Below are 23,766 nucleotides of genomic sequence, written 5' to 3' on the forward strand. Positions count from 1 at the left end.
CAACATACAAAAGTTGGGATAACATTGTTATGGAGGAAAGGCTTCCTCACAGCATTACTCTTACCATTTTCCCTGGTTAGATCACACTAATCAGCCTTCTACGTCTATTGCGACGTGGCATTTCTCATCTAAAACACAGAACTAATAGGACTTTTAAGCACAGCCTCCTTAAATAATAAAAATCCAGTATAATCAATAATGAGTTACACACCCACTACTGCTATAGTTACATGATTACAATAAACCTTACGTACGAAAATATTTTTCCATGACACCCTGAATCAGAACCTTCTGGCTGGATGTGCTTGTCCCTGGATGGAAATAATGGGAGTTGCAGTTCAGCAGTTGGAAAGCAGGGATCGGCAAATTGTCCGTACAAAGACACCAGTGTCCGTGGCAAGGTGTGTGAAGATCAATAGAACGTTGTTAAATCGTCCATCACAGACCCGAGTAAATGTCCACAACGAGAAATGTTGGTGCCTAATCCCCGTTGGAAGGTCTTCTATAACATAACTGTGAAATGAAGCTGAGCATTAAAAACAAAAATATCACAATATGCACACTCCTTAATCATATAATGAAAATATTTACTTATCAGCATGGGCAGAACACACAACATAGAATTATCAGCGTATGTTTGGACCCTCAGGGGAGAAAAGATGCTGTGAAAAACATAAGTGGGATAATTGGAACATCTATATATCCTATAAATTGCACACCGCTAGTGCAAAACTGCTACTCAAAAGTTAAGGTTTATAAAAAAAAAAAAAAAGTAGTAGCGAGTGATATATATAGGTATTTCACACGTATGTATATGTACAGCTCTCTAGTGCAGTGCATCCTATATGACCTTTTTGAGACATAGTTAAATAAATCAGCCGTGGGGATTTTGCAATGTACTATTATGCTCCTTGTTACAAAGGGATAATAAAGGCAAAATGCCAAAGCCATTTGATTTACTAGCCGGCACAAGCAAATGCTTATGTCTGTTTATAAGTAGCAAACATAAAATGTTTGAACCATACCTTTCGCCCATTTCTGGAGCTCGCTGAGAGGTCTGGCAGAGGATGCCTACGTGGAACCAGAGCTGCAAACAGAAAAAGATTTTATTTACATGCAATTTAGAAATTTTATTCAAAAGGATTTAGACAAAGGATGCAGCATCGTTCAGGTTGACTTGGGCATATAAACAAATGGATTATATACACTGTATATATCATGCAATAAATTGGGGCTTTACAAACATGTATTATGTAAACTGCAATTCTTTGGGAACAGTAAAGTATTTGTGTGTAAATATATATATATATATATATATATAAAACTCCTAGTTGCACATATTTGCAGCACGGAAGCACCAAATACCCTTCGCGGCAGTGAATCTTTTATTAAGCTTTGGTTATGTGTTTCTACATATGATCCGGCTTATAAGGGGAAAAGTGAAAAGTATAGAAGTGGTACATACTGTTTGGGGATGTCATCTTGGTTCATCCCAGCATTTTGCTCAGGGTCCCCTGAAACAATGCGAGTTGGAAAAGCTTCGCCATTTCCCAAACTGTAAGAAAAACAATAAATGGATTAGTAGCTTCAGTGTGGAACCGCAGCACTCCTCAATGTAACTGGGGAGAAGATTTGTGATAAATTGACTCATTGCCAAAATAATATCCAAACCTATTTGACGTAAAAGAAAAACCCCCAAAACCTGGCAGCGATTTCAGCGATAATTATGTTTCAAAACATGCTCGCTGAGCAGATACTTGGAATAATGCTCTGGCAGCCCCCTGTATGATCGGAAAGCAACGCACTAATACTAAAGACGCAGCATAATATTTATATATATTTTAACTATTTTAGGTGAGGACCTCAAATTGCACAGGGCGGGCAAAATTATCACCATCTCTTGCATGCCGTTTCATGATATCCCTTCTGCTTTCTAAAGAGAGACCCCAAAGCATCAAAAAGAGAATATAAAGAATAGACAATTGTTTTAACACATGTTCAGACATACAGGTTGAGCTCGATTACAATCTAACACTCCCAATGACACCAGAGAAAACATGGAACTTTTAGAAAGCTCAAATAGGTCAGATTAATCATTGTTAAGCATATTAATGCTACGATCATGGCATTGGTTTTCAGCATTTCGGTCACCGTGATATCATTTCCAGTTAATAGAGCATGGCACGGTCCATAAGTATTAATAATCATCGTTCTAGGGAATAAAATATGTAAGTGTACCTCGTAAACACGGGCAGCAGCCAAAGCAGCTTTTGATCCCCAAAAACCTCTCTGAAATTCCTGCTGAAGCCAAGGTAAAATCCGTCCTTCTCTGCACCGGTTTCAAAACATGGAGTAAACTGTGCCTCTGAAATCAAAATAACAGTATTTGTCACAACCAGGATAAGCTTCTGTATTTATGCAAGCTAAACGAATGAATTATAATGCGCCAGGGGCGATTTGTTTTGGGTTGGCCAAAAGGAAAGGCCTTTGTATAATATGTGAGGATATATATATATATATATATATATATATATATATATATATATATATTTCTCGTGCTGTCACACGTTATTTACTGTGATATTTATTTATTCTGGGTTAACTGTGGAGTTTATTCCTAGTGATTTAGCATCACTTATATTAGAAAGCGCTTAATCTATTCCCATTTACTAACGAACACTACTTATTGTACTTATGCGAGAGAAAGCAAAGACATTACCATAAGTTGATCTATTTTTCCCAACAAGCCAACAATGAAAGGAAAACAGAGAAAATGCGAAGATGAAGAACACGACTCCCACAAAGAACAGAGATAAGACGTGGCTCTTGGCATGGGCGTCCAGCGGATATTTCTATAGAGAGAAAAACCAGGATTAACCATGTAATCGCATCACACGGATTATAGTCTAGACTAAAGCAGACAGCGCTGGGCAAAAGTGAAGAGCAACAAATGAACCGGGTGTAATACATCACATCGCCAATAAATATCCTGCTCATCACAAGTATCTGCGCCTTTCAATATCTTACAAATCCGTAATCTAACCTCAGCGCACGCGATAAAAGCAGGGCACGGCTTCACACACTTTTTAGTATTTACAAGCAAGTTACTTCCCTCTAAACGGCAATTAAGAACTATATCTACACTTCCGCACGTGTCTGTACAGATGAATCTGAGGTCTATAGACAGAAAGTGTGATTTATCTACAAGACGCATCCTGAATATACGATACGATGGGAGAGCCAACGCGGATGGTCTTAAAATACCTTAAAAATGACTTTTCTTTGCTAAAGCAACATCATGTTAACTGGGATGATGACGTCAAACAATGAACTCTATAGCACCGCTTTATGAAGCCTACATGTTAACCCTCTTACTGCCAGGTGGTACGTGCACCATGCTTTGCCCACAGGTTTAACCAAACAAACGGAGAACATTAAATACATGCAAGTTTTGATGAAAAAAACGATCACTGGACCACATGAATTTACCTGAGAATAACTCTCCAGATTTGCTGTAGAAAGGCGACGCCGAATGAAAACTTATTAGATGCCAGAAGAGTTGGACTCCAGGAGCGACAGTATAGAGCGAAACATACGTTTTCAAGAGAAATCGGCTAGCCCAATGTATAGAGAACATTTACACTATATGAAAGGTTTTACTGCTTTAAATGGTGCCGTCATATTCTGCAGTGCTGTTCACTGGACATACATATTAATAACATGAAAGCTTGAGATAAGTACGTGCCATTTGTTTATAATGAAATTAAGACTTACAACATCTACTAAATACATCTCGATAATTTAAAAAACATTAAATCCATACCATCCAAAACTTTATGCAATATTGGAGCACCGTTGAAGCAACAAACAGGCAGTACAGCGAGGCGTACATCAAGAACAGTAAGAAGAACTTGTAGTTAGCAAATCCAATACAATTGTTGACCCTACAACAAAAATCCTGGGTTTAGTACATGAATAAACAAACAAATGTATAAAATGTAAATACTCATTGAATACATACCAGGGGCAGTGATGGTCCATCTTCAGCACACATCTAAAAAGAGACAGTAAGAAAATGTGAGATTGCAAAAATATTTCGGAACATATCTGGAGCAAATATGGCAGTCTGAAGAGTATTTCCAACTCAGCTTTACATTCACCGACAGGATAAAATAGAAATGGTCTAGCCGTCAATCTAGATGTCACTACAAACTTAAGCACTGTACAGTCTCCATTTCACTTGCCGGTAAAAGAAAGCTTGTATAGAAGCCAGTGTCAGGATCCGGCAACCGGCTGGGAACAAGGCGCTGAGCTAAATCTGTAAACAGCCTTCTACCGCTTCAATGTTCATTTACCACAAATAATAAATACAAAATATCACAATACATAGAAAACAAACACACAGGTGCTGTATTTCTAAAAATCTGAGCAACACTGAGGGCTGGTGCGATGCTGCGTTTCCAGGAACTAAGAGAATCAAGACACATTCCTCCGGGTGAACTTTTCCGTTACCTACAGATCCGCCACTTTGTCCATTCCCTCCTCAGGGGTGGCACCTTGTCTCCGCTGACGCCGTTCGAGAATCGTTTCCTTGCATGCAAGAGATGTAGAGGTTCCATTTCACTACACTATTCTCACTTCCTGGACGTCACCTTTCCTCAACCACCTCCTTACCGCGCGAAGTGGCATAGAGAACTCCAACTGTCCTTCTCGGACGACGTCTGGGACGAAGCTTCGACTAACGTTCACAAACTGACAGTTAACACGTCCACCAAGGAACGTGCGTTCAAAGTCCTGGCGCATTGGTACATGTCGCCGGTGCGGTTATCACGAATGTTCCAGAATAGTGACGCTAGCTGCTTCCGGGGCTGCGGGGAGAGAGGTACTTACTTGCATGCCTGGTGGTCGTGCAGCCTGGTGCGCCCGATATGGTCCACTTACTTTGCCATGCTATCGACAGCCTTAGGCACTGAGGTTGCCCCTTCGCCTGAAGTGGCACTGCTCGTCATGGATGTTCCGGACTTACCCTTGTTGCCTGCCTCTCAGCGCCTCATTCACCGTATTTGCTCGGCAGTAAAGCATGCCCTAGCGCGGAGGTGGAAGGGCCCCCCTCCTACCCACGGCGAAATCTTGGCACGCATATGGCACCTTCTCACGATGGAGCTCATGACCGCCAAACTCAGGGACGAGCTGCACAAGTTTGAGAGCGTTTGGGATCCTTGGTTGACAGCATTCTCGGATACCAGGGCATCTGCTCCCCTGCTTCGCCTTTAGTCTCGACTGGCTGGATGCTCTGCAGGATGGCTCACTCTTCCTCTCTTCTTTGCTCTTTTCTTTTCCTCTCTTCTCTCCTTCTCTTCTTCTCTTTCCCCGTCCTCTTTTCTGCCTCCTTCCTTCCCCTCTCCCACATAAAATGTACTCTTCTGTTGTTGCATGACTGTACTCAGTAGCTTGTGGAGGGGGTGCACTCGGCTTGGTTCATCTTCTCTGGTAGCTGCTGGCTTATGTTGCACGTCCCTCTACATGTTCTCTTAGTAGAATTTCGTATACGACACGGTGCTTTGCTCGATTTATGCTACTGTACTACTGTTTTGTCACCTGTGTTGTTCCTATGTTGCCTTACAGTGTTATGCATGTCGCAAATAAAACAGGTTTAAACAAAAAAAAATCTGAGCAACACACATGTTTAGATCAATATTGTAAGTAAAAAAACATAAATAACAGGCTTACCTTTCACAAATTGAACAATGATGACACCGGTCAGGTGGAATAACCTTGCAGTCATTACAATACCGGATACCTGTGGCACAAAAAAAAGGAGGGGGTTTAAAAAACACGACACCAACATGATCGGAAAGAGTAGAAGAATATACTGAACGTAGATTGATGTAGTCAAGGTACATAGGGACACCGGCATACATTAAACATGCTTAATTACTCGGTTAGCAGACAAATGACAAAGGGATTCAGCATTTCAGGCGTCCCCGAGTAATGTCTTTATCTGCAGTAAAAATAAACGCGCAGCCCAGCGACGCGATGGGAGACATCAAGCAACTCACAAGACAACTTCACGCATTTCGCGTACCAGACTCTTAATCATAAGCTTAATGAAGCGCCTGGTGTGTGAAACGCGTAAAGCTGTCTTGTAGTGATGGTTTTTTATTTAATGCACATTTATTTCTTTATGCAATCACATAATTTTTTGGATAATTCTTGTGTATGAAAATATTCCCTTAAGTTCTGTAAACAGACAGGTTGGCTGATTTATCAGGAACCTGGCTATAGCAACAATTTAAAGAAATGTTTATTTTGGTCACTGGCATAAAACCTGCTATGTGAGCATCTACTACGACTGTGACCACAATCTGACTCAGCCGGCTCGTGAAGGAGCGGAAGCTGAAGCCGGGTTGGATAAAACGCCTCTATAATTTCCTTGGGCTGATCTCGATTCTGACTTGTGTACTCGGACTTCACGTGGTTTGATTACTTTGACAATACTTTACTATTATATCACTGAATGAATAAAGAAGCGGCTGTAGGCACCATTGGTATGCGTTCTTGTGACGATTGGCAAATCTTTAGCTGCCAGCTTGAGAATCTCTTGCCGAATCTCTTTTCTGTCTTCCTTTTTGTATCGCTTCTTGTCAGATTTGGATAAGCAAAACTATAAAAGATGAATAAAATGGTGGAATAGTGATTTGTTACCAAACAATCCAACATATTCAAGAAATACTGGAGGATCTTTTCTCCCAATATCCTAAAAGACAAATATCTTTATAACCAAGTAAGGCATTAGAAGAATAATAACTTTTACAACTCAGCAATTGCTCTTAAGAATCACGTAAAAATGGCATCAACACAATTAAAAACATTTTCTCCATTTCTAAGACAACAGCCTATGAGTTCTTTGCTTTTCTGTCACGACAATTATGTCTCCCTTCCAAAATTTACTAAAATGGTAAAACTGCACATTAAAGTATTATTTCTGGGAAAAGTGTTACGTTCAGCAGAATAGGTGGAACATCATCTTCAAAATATAATGCGAAAGCCGGAGGAGACAAGTGACATTTCTCAACCTCCCAACACGTACCTGTTTAGATGGACTGGCCGGCAACGTAACTATCGTTCTCCAGTATGACCAGAAGAACATCATAAATATCATGTGATAAATCACCAGATATACAACTGTAACAAAAACACAAACGCATGGAGTTACAATGCAAGCAATCAATTATTATCAATATTTACCGTATTTGCTTGAATATAAGCCTCTTTTCAGAGCAAATGCTCTGAGAAATACCCCTCGTCTTATATCCGAGGTTATCATATAATCGGACCTCAAATAGACGTCGGAGTACAAGACTAAGATCCAGATCCCCGCAGCGCTGCAGGGAACCTGGATCCTCCTGTCCGGCAGCCGGTGAACTCCTGCACAATGCGCATGGACCACCTCTGCTGCTGCCAGCACTTCCACTGGGGCTTCTATGATGGAGCACCGGCGTCACATGACCTTCGGGTGCTCCATCATGGGGAGGGGGGGCAGAGTGGCATATAGGAGTATAAGGCATATCGGGGGGGCAGAGTGGCATATAGGAGAGAATAAGGCATATCTGGGGGGCAGAGTGGCATATAGGGTAGTATAAGGCATATCTGGGGGGACAGAGAGTTTACGTGTGAATTAATATTTACTAGTAAAACATTTTTTATAGGGTAGTCTTATATTCAGGTTTTTTCTTTTCCCCCCTAAATTAATATTCAAAATTTGGGGGGTCGTCTTCTAATTGAGCAAATACAGTATATATATATATATATACACACACCGATTGGCTATATAGTGTTAAATCTATAGACTTTCTGCAGATGCGCATGAATAAGTGTCAGTATTTTATAATATATTTTATATTAACTGTGAGAGCGATCAGGTTAACGCTCCAATGCATTAAGAAGGGCCAGTTTATCCCAAAATACAGCGTTTCAAAATAAAGGCGGACAATCAGTGAATTTGTGGAGCTAAACATCACAGGTAACCCAACAGGTAATAACGACAACTTAATGGTCTATGTACGAAAAAATTAAAGCATTTACCCTTTTCAATGGTTGATTTGATCGTATCTACAAGAGAAAAGAAATATTTATTATTAAACAGTCAATAAAAAATCCATACAAAATAAACAAATAATAATAAAGGTTTAACGCAGAAACACACTGCGCTTGTGACTTTTACAACATAACAGAAAACCCCAAGAACAATACAGATTATATATACGGAGTAATCCCGGTGCGGAGCGGTAAAAGCGGAGCAATCACCCTTCTGTTGGCTGCCATGGTAACTGCACTACTTTAATCACCAGAGCTGCAGTAGACCGCATGTTGTACCGCAGATTATTTGAATGCCTAAAGTCCCGCGACAATAAAAGGGGTTTATTCACTAAACGGATAGTTGGCATGAAAGTCGGGATCTGAACTCTGAAGCCATTTTGCATTACGAAGGGCCGTTCCTGTCCACTTTCTCCAGCCACAGCTCGATATTACACGGGGCAAAAGGGGCAACTGGTCCCAGGACGAAGCTTATGTCAGGGGCCCAATTCAGCTCTTTGTGAAATTACTCTCTAAAAGTAAAAAGGGTTCCCAGGAAGCTATGGAACCCTAAAAATCACCAATTTAGACCCGTGTCAGCATATTTTAGACACGTACAGCATGTTTCATGGGTTACACAGAAGCATTCGGTGTATACACGGGACTATCAGCAGACATATCACCGGCATAAGGCTGTTCCGAACATAAGGCGACTTTCTGAAGACATGCTTTGCAGAAACCAAGAACCGGACATACCGGGTGAAACCCCACAAACCAAGAGCTGCACGTTCTCCCAGGACTCATTTACCGCGAATGTATATCACCCGGTAACACACAACGACTTATATAACGGAGCAGAAGCTCTCCTCTGGAGGAGTCCCCGCGGTTTTCTAGAGGTTATTTGGAGAGTAACACGCTTTCTGGGTACGGAGGGGTTCCGGTTACTTACAAATGCAAAGCTCCACCACGAAGGCGTAGTATGACCACCACACGACGGCCATGAGGATGAGCACGGGGATGTAACGCGCCAAATAGCCAACGTAAGTACACGCCATGATCACCACACCGCAACCAACACAAGTGAGAGGCTCCCGGCCCCGGCGGAGATAAAGCTCTACTACGCCACAAAGGGGACGCTAACTGTCTGTGACCAGGGCCGGATCCACTCAGCGGCTGCACGTCACAGACAGGTCTAGTAGGCTACTACGAAGGGGCAATAGTGACGCATTTTCTCACCCGGGGGGTCATAGTTGTAAAAGGTAGATGTAGGTAACAGAATTATCAATGCTTTACCTAGAGAACGGATGAGTAAACATCCCTCCGCGGTTCCACGTGAGACTCATTCATAACTACAATAAGCATTTGCCGTTGCTGCTGCGAAAGGAGAAATAACCAGGATCATTTGTTCTACCCAGAGGCACTGGGCGAGTGGGCGATACATAATTATTTACAATAAAGGACATAAATTATACAATTGTGTGGCTTTTTTTGCTTGAACACCTAATAACCTCAGTAGCAAGAAGATGCAACAACAGAGAAAATCATACAGATGCCAAATAAGTTTTCATACAACTTATAGAAAGTGATGAAATGTTACGGTCTAATATAATACTTCAATGCTTAAACCGTAGTGGGCGCCATGTATTATATGCCGGTACAGGCATAACCGGCATTACAAGCAGCAGAACGCAGCGCACACCTTTAAGAGATGGAGCATCGGGTCACACTCAGTGCCTTCTCTCCCTGCCTCAGACCAGTGTTGCATTGTCATAAAAGGATTGTATTAAAGTTCCCCATCCTAGCAGTCTATTAGTTTTTACAATCAAGTCTTATACCCGTTTTTCTGTTGTAGTAGTAATATATGTGCATCTATAATCCTATAATAATATATATATATATATATATATATATATATATATATATATATATATATATATATATATATATGGGGGGGGGGGGGTCAATTACACATCATAACCACATTTTCTGGTTTCCTGGTAATACAGTGCGGCGCTGCCTGCTTTCTTCAAAAATAAAATACAAATAACAGTAATTGGCGAAGATACACAAAAAAAAATATTTTTCTGAAGCCACAAATTGCCTAAAGATACTAGGGGGGAAAAAAATGTAAGTATGTAAGGGGCAAAATTTCCTAGTCATGAAGGGGTTAAGATCACCTCTAGTCCCAGGGAGGCACTCTTGTAGTTAAGTTTACACAGGGTACCTGTTATTAAAATAGGCAAATTAAGGGGTTTTATCTGATCAACCTAAAAGAGCCAAAGCGCCTACAATGGGCACGTGAGTGTAAGAACTGGAGCACGGAGCGATGGAAGGCAGCGGCCTGGTCTGGTCTGAGGAATCCCGTTTTCTTTTATATCACGTGAATGGCCATGTGCGTTTGGAGAACACATGGCACCAGGACACATCCATGGAGGCCGCACCTCGCAACTTACAGGACATAAAGGATCTGCTGCAAACATCTTGGTACCAGATACCACAGCACACCTTCAGAGGTCCACTGGAGTCTTTGCTTCAACGGGTCGGGGCTGTTTTGGCGGCAATAGGGGGCCCTACACAATATTAGCATGCCCCCCCATAGTTCCGATTTAGGCAGGACAGTCCCAATTTTGGGTCTCTTTCCTGCCTATCCCTTCCTGCTTTGCAGTGGTAAGTTGGGGGGGGGGGGGGGTTATATGGGGGGCATAAGGCTTTTCTGGAGGCAGAGTGCCCCATGATATGCCCTTTAACCCCCTTTATGCCAATCTGCCTCCAGAAATGCCTTTTAGCCCCCTATATGCCACTCTACCTCCACAAATGCTTTATACCCCCATATATGCCACTCTGTCCAATGATATGCCTTTTTACCCCCTACATGCCAGGCATATAGGTATAAGGCATTTCTGGAGGCAGAGTGGCATATAGGGGGTATAAGGCATTTCTGGAGGCAGAAACTGGGGGGGAGGCAGGTTGGCAAATAAAAGGAAATAAAAACAAACAATTCTCAATCATAACTTTTATTAAATATGAAAACATAGTTTACATGAATTAATAAAGGAATAAAAGTTTCTTACAAGAATATCATGAAGAATAATGTGATCACTGTTTTGTTCCACTGAATACAATTGAAGTTTTTCATCTAAATATTTTTGCAGTAGCAAATGTTTTGATTCCAAAATCAAAGGGCAGTGTACATGTATGTGTGTGTGTGTGTGTGTGTGGGCAGTGTACATGTATGCATCTGTCTGTGGGCAGTGTACGCGTATATGTGTGTTTATGGGCAGGTGTGTGAAAGGGCAGTGTATGTGTGTTTATGGGCAGGTGTGTGAAAGGGCAGTGTATGTGTGTGTTTATGGGCAGGTGTGTGTGTGTAAAGGCAGTGTGTAGGGGTCCTGGGAGGCTAACATTAGCCTTTTTTTTATTTAAATAAAAAATAAAAAAAAATCTCTGCTGCTGTAGACTACTCTTCCAATGATGCTCAGCCAGCATTATGGTGGACACTTAGCTGGCTGAGAATCATATAAATTTTCACAGCTAGCATCTGCAGCTTTACTGTTGCTGCACTTCCCATGATGCTCAGCCAGCACCAGGGAAGTAGTATGTCTGGCTGAGCCTTATGGGAATTCAATTCAATGTGTTGGTTATTTTTAATATGCATGACTATGCTGACAAAAATGAAGCGTGTTTTAAGTGGTGATGGAAGCACGATATTTTAAAGTGCGATTGCTTGTATTGGTGAGTTCCACGAGATTAAAAAAAAAAAGTTTCCCTCTTTCACATTTTGAAATGTTGGGAGGTATGTATTAGGCAGGTGGTTATAATGTTATGGCTGATCAGTTTACATTGCTTATATGGCATGGATTTATTTGGTGTGTTATATAATGCTTACTTTAATCTGTAAACAATATTGCACGTGTTTATTTAGTGCATGTAGGACCGTCCTCTAGATCGTAAATTTGGGAGCAGGGGCATCTTTACCTAATGTATTTCTGTCAGTTATAGTTTTGTCATATAATATATTATATATTATATATATATATATATATATATACACACACACATATACACTGTAAGAAACGCTCCAGAAATAATAATGATAATGATAATACCAGTATCTAGGATTAGATAAATAAATATAACATCTGCTAAAAAGAATAGCTCCAATGTTCTTGGAAACTTGTGCTAGAGCGCCTCCTAGTGGTAGAGATATAGAAGACTGTCTGGGGAAATGCTCCCAGGACAATATGTGATCCTAACAACTAAAACAGGAGCAGGTAGTATACAGTTTCATAGCTACAGACATGCAATAATTAAAGCACATAAAATAAAGGACACGTGCAGTCAAACAATGACGATCCACACTAGATATTTAATTACACCTTTAATTTCTCATCAAGAAACAGGAGAAAACGATCTGGCTACATTTTTTGTAGATTATATTAGACAATATTTGCCCTATTAGTTTAAACAAAACACATTTTGTGTAAAAAATAAAAAGACAAAGTTATAATACCCCAGCATCTAACCAATGCTAGTCTAAGAAAAGATGTTATTGAACATTGTTGAAAATTACATTTTATTAGAAATGTGTCTAAAACAATCCATGCTGTATATTGCAGTTGAAACATTTGGCTGAAATATCACAAATAAAACACAGCAAAATTAAAAAAACTGAGATGATAAAGGCACTGCCGTTTACAATGGATATAGTTGGTGTTGCAGTCAAATCGCTGTTCAAACTCTTACAAATACAAATGGGCCACAAGATGAAAGTACCGAGATGTACCCCGTAAACCCATTAGATATAACTGACCCTTTATCCCATCTGTTCAGTAGTTCCAGTGACCACTGGAAAAGATGCCAAAAGTTTGAGGATCTATAGGATCAACACTTTATTAACTTCTGGGAAATAAAAAGCCTCAAGCGCATTTGTTTTTCTGAGATAACATTAATTTCCAATGACAACACCACAGCAACGGAATCAACACAAAACAGCACAGTCATTATTTAATAGTTGAACCCAAGGTGTTGTATCCATCTGCCATTTAACTTTCGACCTGCTGTATGATTGAGATGTTGCAGAGGTAGGCGATTTCACCGGACGCACCGCTGCGGACAGTCACTTAATTCTCCTGAAAACACTGTAATAGGTGAAGTTCCCTCACATCCAATTTTTCAACAACGTTAAATGTATTAATACTTAATGCCTTGATCACAAACTGGTTTTATCCACTATAGAAGCAGGTTGCAGGGTAGCTGGAGTTTGCAGGGTAGCCCCCCCCCATGAGTATTAATTTTATACCTCAATAATTATAAAACTTTTTTTAAAGCTAATGAAACCACCAAACATCATTGCTTGAAATGTTGTACGCTGATTAGGAGGTAATCATTTACTTTACATATTTAATCATCACTTTTACACCGCTTGATACCCAGAAGCAGTCTGTGAGAAAGTGATGGGCGGCGAGTGACCTCTGAAGACTGCCAACCACAAGTGTTAAAATAGACAGGCGACGGAGTGAATAATGGAGAAAAATCTCGTGCCAAAAGAAGGTGGTGTATAGCGAGTGTGTGTGTGTGTCTATATATATATATATATATATATATATATATATATATATATATATATATATATATATATATATATATATAGACACACACACACACACACACACACACAGTGCTAGAGTCATGGAATGCGTGTATATCGTTAGAATATGTATATTCAGGGGAGATATGACTGAAAAGTTAAATATAGAAGAATTGAAACATGATTGGTGGGGAAACTGTCTCTTTTGCCTGGGTCCAAACCAAATCTGTCAACCCCTGCTTTACAGCTCTTGATCAAAGTGTTCTGAGAGTTCTCGTCAGCAGTAGGTCAGTACGGTGAAATCACCCGTAATGTATAAATTTCTTCTACATGTGCCCTACAGAAAACACTGGTATACAGCCAAAACACATTCTGACACGCAAGTAAACATTCTAGTATGTAAACAGAACACACATATAAAGCCCACGCCAGGAAACTAATAAACCAGAATCAACACTCAAAAATAAAAAAAAGGAGGCCCCAGGAATTAAAAAGGACTTCTTCCGGTTTGGGTAAGAACTTCGTTTGCTCCCTTAATGGTTTCCCGCTTGACACATTTCCAATATCCTTGGAACCCCAGCTGTTGTGGCACATGCTAAAAACAGAAGAAAGAAAGAATGAGTAGAAGAAAGAACGTATTCTAAATCATATTTCTCGGGTAGACATTTCTAGCAATTTGAGTTTTGTTTAGAAGGGAATAAAACAAAAGGGTTAAAGTTGTACACAACAATTTAGATACTAATAAGACAATAGGGAGCAGCCATCTTGTTTTTAAAGAAGACTTTATACCTGAACTAGGAAGGTAAAGTTACGAAGAGAAGATTGTGTGAAAGAACATATGTAATACACAAAAGATATCAGCAGGTATATTCTATTGTTTAATTCAACACACAACATTGCAAAACATGTCTTTAGTGTAGCTAGTTTTTATAGCACATAATTATTCACGATTGCATCTGCATACAATTTCATTATTTCAATTATTGTCCCATTTAAAGAGAACAGCTTCCTGATTTGTTGTATTTAAACACAGGGGCAGACAGAGTAGGTCAGGAACTGAGATAGGATGTTGGAAACAGAGAAGAGGCTGGATGGAGCAGGAGATTTAAAATAATCAGGAAAGAGGGGAGATGGCGGATGAATGAAGACAGGCAAAAGAGAGAGGAAGGAAGGTAGAGTATAGATATAGAAGAAAGAAGATATAAGGTAAGAAAGGGAAATTAGCATTAAAAGGGAAAAGGAAGCTTTGGGGAAGAGACCTGCTGATTTAAGGAGGAAATGTAAAGAAAGTAGAAGGCACGATGGAGGGGAGAAGGAGACAAATACTGCCGGCTATATTGAAATTGATTTTGACACCAAATTTACATGTGTCCCTATTACCTTTAGGCCTCGGTGAAGCCTATTTTTCAGAACACCCAGAAATTCTCCATGACTCAAGCAGTTGTCCCCATCGAGATCAAAGATTTTGAAGACTGTGTCCAGAACATTGTTTGATAATTCCTGGCCTGTCGCCACCTTGACCGCTCTTTTGAATTCAGCTGATAAAAAAAATATAATACCAGTGTGACGAACAGTAGTCATGCTCTTGGTTTGATGAGTTTGGTTTCTGCAAACAATACAACCCTGTAGCCTGAATTTGAAAGAATGCTTCCTCATTTTTTGTAACTAAACTTTATTTAATCGGTAGAAATCACATAAACAGACAAAATAAAAATGGAACAAGCTTACAAAACTAAATTTTTTTTAGTCTCTGAAAACAAAAACCCAGTTTATTTCAACACTGCCCCCCCAAATGAAAATGCTTCTTGGATGGACTTCTCTGTTCTTTTCTGATTTTATATTACTTAGTATTTATATCCGACTATGAAAGTCAATGGTTGTGGCTTATTCCACTTTAAGAGTAACATACCTCTTCAATCAATAAGAGGGCACCATTTGCCGACACTCACCCAGCTTAACAGCCTTGTTGGCCACACTGAACATCTTCATTGTGATCGAGAAATCTTCCAGATTATTCATGAACTGGTAGAAACTCTTAAATTCTTCCAAACTGATATTCTGGAAGGACAGTAAATCTTATTATTACTTAGCAATGTGTATTTAGTGCACTTGTTACAATAAACAAAAACAAAATTTCTTCAGTTTATTATAAAATGACTCTACTGTGTGGGGAATCCTGGGGTAAAAAATTTTCATGTCTCATTGATACTCTATGGTTTTCTAGCAGGTTCTGGTAGGCTCGGTGAGAAAAGCACAGGTATGAGTGAGGGTGGTTGTTAATAAGGCCCACCCATAACTCCTTAAGAGTTATGGTCCTCTATGTACCTCTCCTGGAGGGATCCGAGATCGCACATTTTGCCAGTAAATGTCATTGTTCTCCTCATCTGTGAAGAAAAGCAGCCACTCTGCAAATTCTTCCTTCCTCATGAAGTTCATTCCCTTCGAGAACTGTATGAATTCCATTTCTTGCACCTCAGTCTGTAAATTCTCCATAAACCTAAATATTATATAACAGAGATTGTGTGTGAATACATTGTTGTATATGTTAAGCTCGGCAAAAATGTTGTTCTGGTGTATTTAGAAAATAGATTGCCTTTCAATTCAGACTTACAATATCATACAGCAACTTCACGTTCAGAAAATGCTTGCACGAGCAGTGCGAGGATAATCAATATTTGTTTAGGTGTTCAAAAGAGAACAGAATGTTTATGGAGCTTGAAAGGCAGAAGGAATCACATAGGCTCCCGAGACCCCAAGGCTCAGTGACCAAATGAGTGCCAACTGTAATGGTTTCTTATGACTTCTCTAAACAACAGGACACACGCATGGAGAGTTGCGACCTCCAACAAGTCCTGTATGGGCCCTAGTACTTTTAGAAAAGAAATGGTTGCAGGAGGAGCGAAAGCGCTTCCCATCACCACAGTGGAGGATAGTAATGGAGACCATTGTGTTGATGAATTAGAGCCACCACCTCAAGGTTTAATTTTTTGTGTGTGTATACACTATATGCAATACCGTAAATAGCCAGTAGGGTCTCTAGACAAAAAAGAACTTTAAGTGACAATTACATCCTCTGTGTATTGGGCAGGACTGGTTAGTGCAGAGGGAGCATTTTGTTTGATCAATATGTTCTAGGCAAAACAGTCAAAAAGTCCAAAATGTCTTGGTATGCTGAACGGGTCATACCAAGATGGTTTGGACAATGCTCTGCTTTCAACTTCGTAGGAACAGTTTGGGGAAGGCCCTTTTCTATTCCAGCATGACTGTGACCCAGTGTACAAAGAAAGAGCCATAAAGACATGGTTGGATGAGTTTGGTGTGGAGGAACTTGACTGGCCGCACTGACCCCTGACCTCAACCCCATATAATACCTTTGGGATTAACTGGAATGGCTATGCAAGCCAAGCTTTCTTGTCCAACATCAATGCCCGAACTCACAAATGATCTACTGGATGAAGGGGCAAAAAATCCCTCAGAAAACCTTCCCAGAAGAGTAGAAGCTGTTATAGCTACAAAGGGGGATCAACTACATTTTAATGTTTATGTATTTAGAATCCTCCATTTCCATTGGTGTAATGGTCAGGTGTCCCAATAGTGTGTGTGTAAACATAAAACAGAGTCTAATATTACATCATTAAAAATCCCATCATTCTACAGTTGATAGAGTGGGTTGAACATGGTTCACAATTCTTGAAAGTTCGTGTAAAAATGACGCTGGATAAATTCTTGAGAGGGCCTGAGTTGCTGCTCTTAACCACAGAAGGAGTATTTACATTTTCTAATACCAATCTTAATCAGTGACACATATCAAGCATCCAGCAACAAGAAGAGTAAAACATTGGTACAATTATTTTCATGAACTTTATATTTGAAGTCTAAATGTACTATTGCTTACAAGCAAAAGATCAGGTTAATCATTCCTGGCTCTGTAACACCTGACAAATCCTACAGTACATTAATAGGGTTAACTATATGAGAAATACCGATATAGTAATATATACAGGCATACGCTGCTTTAAGATCACTCGATAGAGCAGCACAACCATTACCTTGCTACATACACTTGCTTTGCGAGAACGGACCCATAGAAGCATGACGCCAGCGCATCCGTTAGTCTTTAGAGTGTTTTGGCGGCGGCAATGACCGGTCGATTGCAGTACATGCATTGATTGAGTGAAAAAAAGGTCCCCATTGTGTAATTAGTGTGTGTGTGTATATATATATATATATATATATATATATATATATATATATATATATATATATACATATATACACACACACACACAGTATGTACATATATTATTTATGTGTGTGAGATATATTTCTCATGTGATGCAAAGTACGGTAAGTTTATAAGTTTAACCCATTTCTATAGCTATATAATGTAGAGTTTTAAAAACAATTATTTCACCACGAACCTTCACGGTCTCCTCTGCAGTTCCTGGCTTGTCCAACTGAATACCAAGTCTAGGTACAAGTTTCCTTTTTTTTTTTTCTTAATAAATATTGCGGTTTATTGTCAGATCTGAATTCCTGACTACTTCCCGCAGCTCATCCTGATTCACTGGTACACCTGGTGCCTGCGAGACATTGTTCTGGGGATTAAAGTGCTTTAACTTTGTGTGATATGTGTCAGAGCAGGCTTGTAATTGCTTGTTTACAGTAAAGTCCATGTCATACAATCTGCTGTATTACAGGATGTTCTTCTAATTGAGCTTTTTCCAAATGATTTTCCATTCTTCACCTTATATTGTTAATTCTAGTAGAACACAAAGTGTAAGTATTCTGACAGCTCAGGACTGAGACAACTCATCATAGAACCGGCTTCTAATAACTTCTCCACTGTTTCTACAGAGTTCCTCGCTGAGCTAGATGTGTTACTTTTCTTCAGAGGAGGTCCACACAATGGTCTGCAAGGTCTGTCCACTAACGCTATGTCACTGGCTGGCCTCATCAGCTAAGAGAAGAGGTCACTCTTTTGCAAGATGTGGAGAGTAGGTCACCAACTGGGAACGAACACTGAATGCGACAAGGCAGTCCTCGCAGTAACTCTTCAGAAACAACTTTGGTTAGAGCGTAGCAGTAACAGCTAATTAGCATGAACTCAATCCCTGTTCCTAAAAGAAGGGGGTAAGGCTGCTACTTAAGGTAAATAGCTTCTGCGGTATTTCTATTTCTTGGTTTGCTTCTCTAGCAACCGCAGTACACCAATTTGTTGTAGCATTCAGTCACAGTGCTGAAATATGTCGTCATTTTCTAGCCCCCATAAATTTAAAAACTGCAGGGAATAAACAGTATGTGTGGGGGAGAGCAGCAGCTTCTTCTTAAGGGGAGAACAGGACTCACATTCTTCTTCTCCTTGGCTCTGAAAATCCTCAATGGGTAAGAAGACTGAAGAAACTTGTGGTTTAAGTATTCATTATACAGGCCTGCCAAGCCCGTGCTTCCGAGGTCAAAGAGTGGTTAGCAGGATCTGAACACCAAACTATTAGAGTTACAGAAAGTTAATGGGTAAGATTCTAGTTCTAGTGCAAAAACAATTGCAAATCAAGTGAATTAATGGCTGCTGTGCTTGGGAAACCGCTTACTTGCCAGCGTGCCACACATCCAAGAGCCTTCCATTCATGTCCATAGAGTTGAGCCTGGGCCAGAAGCAGTCTTAAATTTAAATTTTTAAGCAAAAAAAAAAAAAAAGTTCTCGTGACATTTTACTTTATAATTTAAAAAAAAATAAAAATCCGATACAATCATGTAAACATAAACATATGCGTTCCTTGTATTGTTAAACCCTCTATACAAAAAAAGGTATGATTCAAAGATGTGTTCTGCATGTGATATCAACATGAGTGAAGAGCCCCACAAAAATCTATAGTTTTACAGAAATAATATAGAACAGACTAAAACAAAGTGTACGTTTTAAAGTGAGGACTCAAAGTACATACTTTCATTCCTTTGTAGGTAAAATAGATAATTATTTAGCTATAGTGGTGGTATTCAAATTAAGAGAAAACTTAAAATGCTGAGTGTATGGATAATATTCTTTACTAAATAGTAATTTATAAAAATCAACCAAATTTTTTTTTTTTGCTATTTAGAACTATATGTTCTAATGTTTTACATCTTATTGTCCATGTTACTATTCAGCTGACGAAAACCACTAGAGGGCATTCTTGTTCTGCAAAAGTTTTGTTAGGGACCCAAACAGAATATTTAGAGACGGTTTGCAGCCTACAAGTGAAGTCTGCACAAACTGTGGGGTTCCCTGTTCATTCCAGGTTTTTTGTTTATTTTATGAAGTCATGGGAAATATTATATCTTTATATATTAAACAGAAATATATCTGGGTACATCCGTAATCACACCCAGGCTGGCCATCTGTCAAGCCGCAGCGCGTCAGTGTCAGACTGCACCAGTTACATTTGCTGCCACTCGTAGGGCACCCTTAGCATGCAGTTAACGTGCCCTTAGCGTGCAGTTGTTGGCCGGACACATTCAAGATGGTAAAAAGGGCATAGTGTGGGGCCACTTGTATCCACCTGGTAGCTGAATGTCAGTCATTTATTGGACGTTATCCAGCGGCAGAGACAATTTTAACACCCAGACCAGACCTTTCCAAATAGCAAAAAGTCTGCTTGACAGTGCTATATAAAATAATGGTTAGCATTGAACAAAAACCTCGGTTTATCTCATTTTGTTCCAATAAACTTCTTTAATCTGGGGGTTTCTGTTAGCCATGCAATATTTTAGGTGACTTTTGCTGCTAAAACACCGAATTGATTAGATTCTTTATGGTAATTTTAATGACATGTGTTGCTTTGTAGACTTCTATTGATCAGTATGTCCAGCTGAGTGATTAAGACAGAGCCATTCCAAGGCAATATGATAAGAAGTCCCAGTATTTTGTTGGAGGTTAAGATAGCATAGCTAGAACACACAAATCGCTAATATGTGGCTGGCTGCACACATTATTCTATACCACTATTTAATCTGATGCTACAAACGGCGGGAGCTTCCCTTCAAGAGCGCTGAATATGTTCGGTTAAACCATATGTGGGTTTTTGCCCCAAGCCCAGGGTGAAGTTGTAAAATCTCAGGGTCACTCAGTCTGGAGACAACCCATTCATACTCTACATGGACGCTTGTGAGATGTTGTCTTAATGGGAGAGTTTAATGGAGAGTTGTGTTTCTGCTCCTTGACTTAATTACACATTATGAAGTTCCAGTGAGCTTCTGCTGCAGGAAGAGCTCGTCTCACCCTTTAAAATGCATGGCTAAACCGGCGATATTTCCTTCGTCTACCATTTATTTAAACATTATGCAGGACCAGCTCACCTGCTCTTGTTGGAGAAATGACGCATCGCCAAATAGGAAAGCGAAGGAATTAAAAACTCTAAATATATCTGTGCAAAATATTTAATAGATCCTGCTGTGTAAATTACACTATAGATACATACCCGTGTACCCGAGTGCTACCCAATAATAAAAGCCACGGAGTAAAATTTATATGCAGCCTAAAATGGTTACACAGTGGTTACTGGCAAACTTCGGCCAAAACTTTTTTCCAAAGTATTTTTAATTTTAGAACTCGATTGTAAGCTTACAAGCAGGGCTCTCTCCATCTAATGTATCGGTTTGTCTTAGTCTGTCAATTCTCATCTTGTCATATCCCTTAAATATATGTATTGTATGAAGCGCTGCGTAAATTGTTGGCGCTATATAAATAAGATAACTCTACTGGCATTAAAGAATGCCATATAATGTATGCGCTTTATCTTATCCGTTCCATTATAGAGATGGTTCAATAGTCTAGGAGCTTCTACTCCTTTTGCAGAAATTCAAGCCCTCTAGAGTCTAAGAAATTTAAAGAAAGAAATGGATATTAAATAATAAAGGGTTGATGAAACGAAAATGTGTTTACAAAGATCTAAAAGTCCATAGTGTTCAGGGACTGGAAAGATCTGTTCGTATACGTCACCAGAAACACAAAATACTCATAAAAACAGAGCCTGAGTGTGGAGTATGGAAAGTGAGATAAAAATATAGTTATTATTCCAGGCCAATAAAATCTTTTATAAGCATAACTCTCTGAGCTATAAAATGCCTTTACATGGGGGAACTCCCATTATATTTTTTTCTATTAATAGTATCACATAATAAAAAATATAAGAGTAACGTCTAGCATTTAGTCCAGAAATATTAGTTTTAATTAGACTTGCGCATTCGTCTTCGGGCGAACATGTAAAGAGGCCGTTTTTTTGTTCGTTCCGAAGACACGCCGAAGAGAATACAGTGCCGGCAAAACGTAGGAGAAGACGAAGACTCACAACCACGAAGAATCAAAGATTCTTCGTGATCGTCTTCGTTTTTGCAGCGGAGCCGCCAAAATTTCAAACAGGAGTGAGCTGATCCTCGTCTGTCCAATCAGCTCGCTCTTGTGACGTCACGCTAAGGGTCTCGTCCAATGCCTGTGCTGCTGTTTTTTGAATTTCTGAAACCGCCTTTATAAGACCAGAGCTTGCCTGAGAGATCCATTCATTTTTCGCTGTGACTGCTTTGGCCACACTGTTGTGCTGCGTCCAAGCGTTACAGAGAGATTGTTCTGTTGTGTGTGAGACTGGTAAGCCTCAGCCTGCCATTTCTCACAGTGTACTCTTCCTCACTTCAGATCTACTGAATTAATAAATACTTAATAATAATAATTTTATTAATTTAATCATTTTTTTATTTAAATTTGTCTGTCAATAACTGTGTAGTGCTATTAGGCCCGTGTAGGATATGCTCTTAGGCCCATGTAAATTCAAAGTCTAATTTTTTTATTCCCTTTTTTTTTTTTTATTTTTTTTTTTTTTAAACACTACACTACACACACAACACAATATTTGAAATGGATCCTCCTTTTGGGACTAAGGAGGGACAAGCTCCATCTACCACCACCACCACCAGTTCTAAGATGCAGCCTTTGCGTCGGTCTAGTCGGCCAAGTAGGCCAAGCTCTCGCTTATCATTTGGGGAAGCATTGCTTGAAGGATCATCAAGTAAAGGAAAGGCACCAAAAGCAGGCAGTAGTAGTGCGGCTAGGCCCACAAGCTCTGTGTTTTTTTACGGAAAGCCTAAATCCTAAAGTGCCTTTTGTCCCAAGCAGCATCTTCCCCATCCACAAGCAGCATGCAAGGTACCAAGCAGAGCCAAATTAGCAGCAAGACTCAGAGGGGTTTTCCCAAACCAAAACGATCTCATTCCTTCGTAGGGAAAACCACCACCACCCCCCCCCCACCTCTACCACCACTAGTGCTGCGCCTACTGTTCCCACCGGTACCGCCACGCCATGTCCTCCTAGTACCTCTAGCAAGCCACCAAGTCCTTACAATATTTTTGTAAAGACAGTTAGAGAGAGGGCTACACATAGTGGAACTCCACCTAGCGAGGTAGCAGAGGATCCCGAGACTGAGAGGCCAAGTGCAGAGTCTGTTCTTCCTGCTCGCACTACTACTAGTCACGAGTCTCACGACGATATCAGTCTTAGCTCCAGCCTAGCAGGAATTTAATTCGATCTGGCTAATGAAGAACTAGACTATGAGCCAGAGGAAGTAGAGGAGATGAGTGGTCAGGAATCAGATTCCTCAGGGAGCAGTGTCCAAATGACTAGTGCACAATTTTCCCCTGAGCCTCCACCTTCTCCGCTACAATCATCACCATCACCACCACCACCACCAGCAGCAAAACCTAGCAAATCTAAAGTTAAAGCAATTAGCAGTCCCACTATCGCCAGTACTGTTACCACCAGTCCCACCACCACTAGTTCTGCCTCTGTTCATCCACCCCGAGCAGTAGGAGCAGCACCCAAGGTACACTCCAAGGCTATGCGCGCCCCAATTTGGGAGCACTTTGAAAATGTTGAAGAAGGGCGCTATGGAAAGTGCAAACATTGTGGGAAGCTAATAAGCAGAGGGAAAGTGTCTGGCCATTTTACCAGTGCTAGCATGAAGCATCACCTCAGCACTCAACACAACGCTGTGCTATTGGGGAAAGATGCAGAAGTGAAACTTAGTGCAGGCACCATAGCTGGTGGCTGTGGAAAAACCCCAACAGCTGCTTCTGAG

General features: G+C 40.1%; 2 protein-coding genes across 2 annotated transcripts in view; both read right to left on the bottom strand.

Annotated features, from left to right (window-relative positions):
• Window positions 1-338: 338 nt before the first annotated feature.
• Window positions 339-9,131, bottom strand: LOC149288951 (palmitoyltransferase ZDHHC20-B-like). Its single transcript, XM_089491204.1, has 12 exons — window positions 9,026-9,131; window positions 8,086-8,112; window positions 7,091-7,185; window positions 6,544-6,664; window positions 5,731-5,800; window positions 4,022-4,054; window positions 3,824-3,944; window positions 2,720-2,852; window positions 2,239-2,365; window positions 1,462-1,555; window positions 1,026-1,087; window positions 339-513 (listed from the first exon to the last, which is right to left on the bottom strand). Exons 1-12 carry the CDS (start codon window positions 9,129-9,131, stop codon window positions 339-341), a joined length of 1,164 nt encoding a protein of 387 aa, XP_089347330.1.
• A 5,019-nt stretch (window positions 9,132-14,150) lies between these two features.
• The window catches only part of LOC149288952 (calcium uptake protein 2, mitochondrial-like), a 127,697-nt gene continuing 118,081 nt past the window's right edge, over window positions 14,151-23,766 (bottom strand). The window contains exons 9-12 of the mRNA XM_089491205.1: window positions 15,989-16,160; window positions 15,613-15,721; window positions 15,044-15,201; window positions 14,151-14,258 (exon numbers count right to left, since the gene is read on the bottom strand). Of these exons, the coding sequence (XP_089347331.1) occupies window positions 14,151-14,258; window positions 15,044-15,201; window positions 15,613-15,721; window positions 15,989-16,160 (547 nt within the window). The remainder of the gene's footprint in view (window positions 14,259-15,043; window positions 15,202-15,612; window positions 15,722-15,988; window positions 16,161-23,766) is intronic.

Source organism: Sceloporus occidentalis, unplaced genomic scaffold, assembly GCF_023333645.1.
Source record: "Sceloporus occidentalis isolate IW3139 unplaced genomic scaffold, rSceOcc1.0.p SCAF_49, whole genome shotgun sequence".
NCBI classification, from domain to species: domain Eukaryota; kingdom Metazoa; phylum Chordata; class Lepidosauria; order Squamata; family Phrynosomatidae; genus Sceloporus; species Sceloporus occidentalis.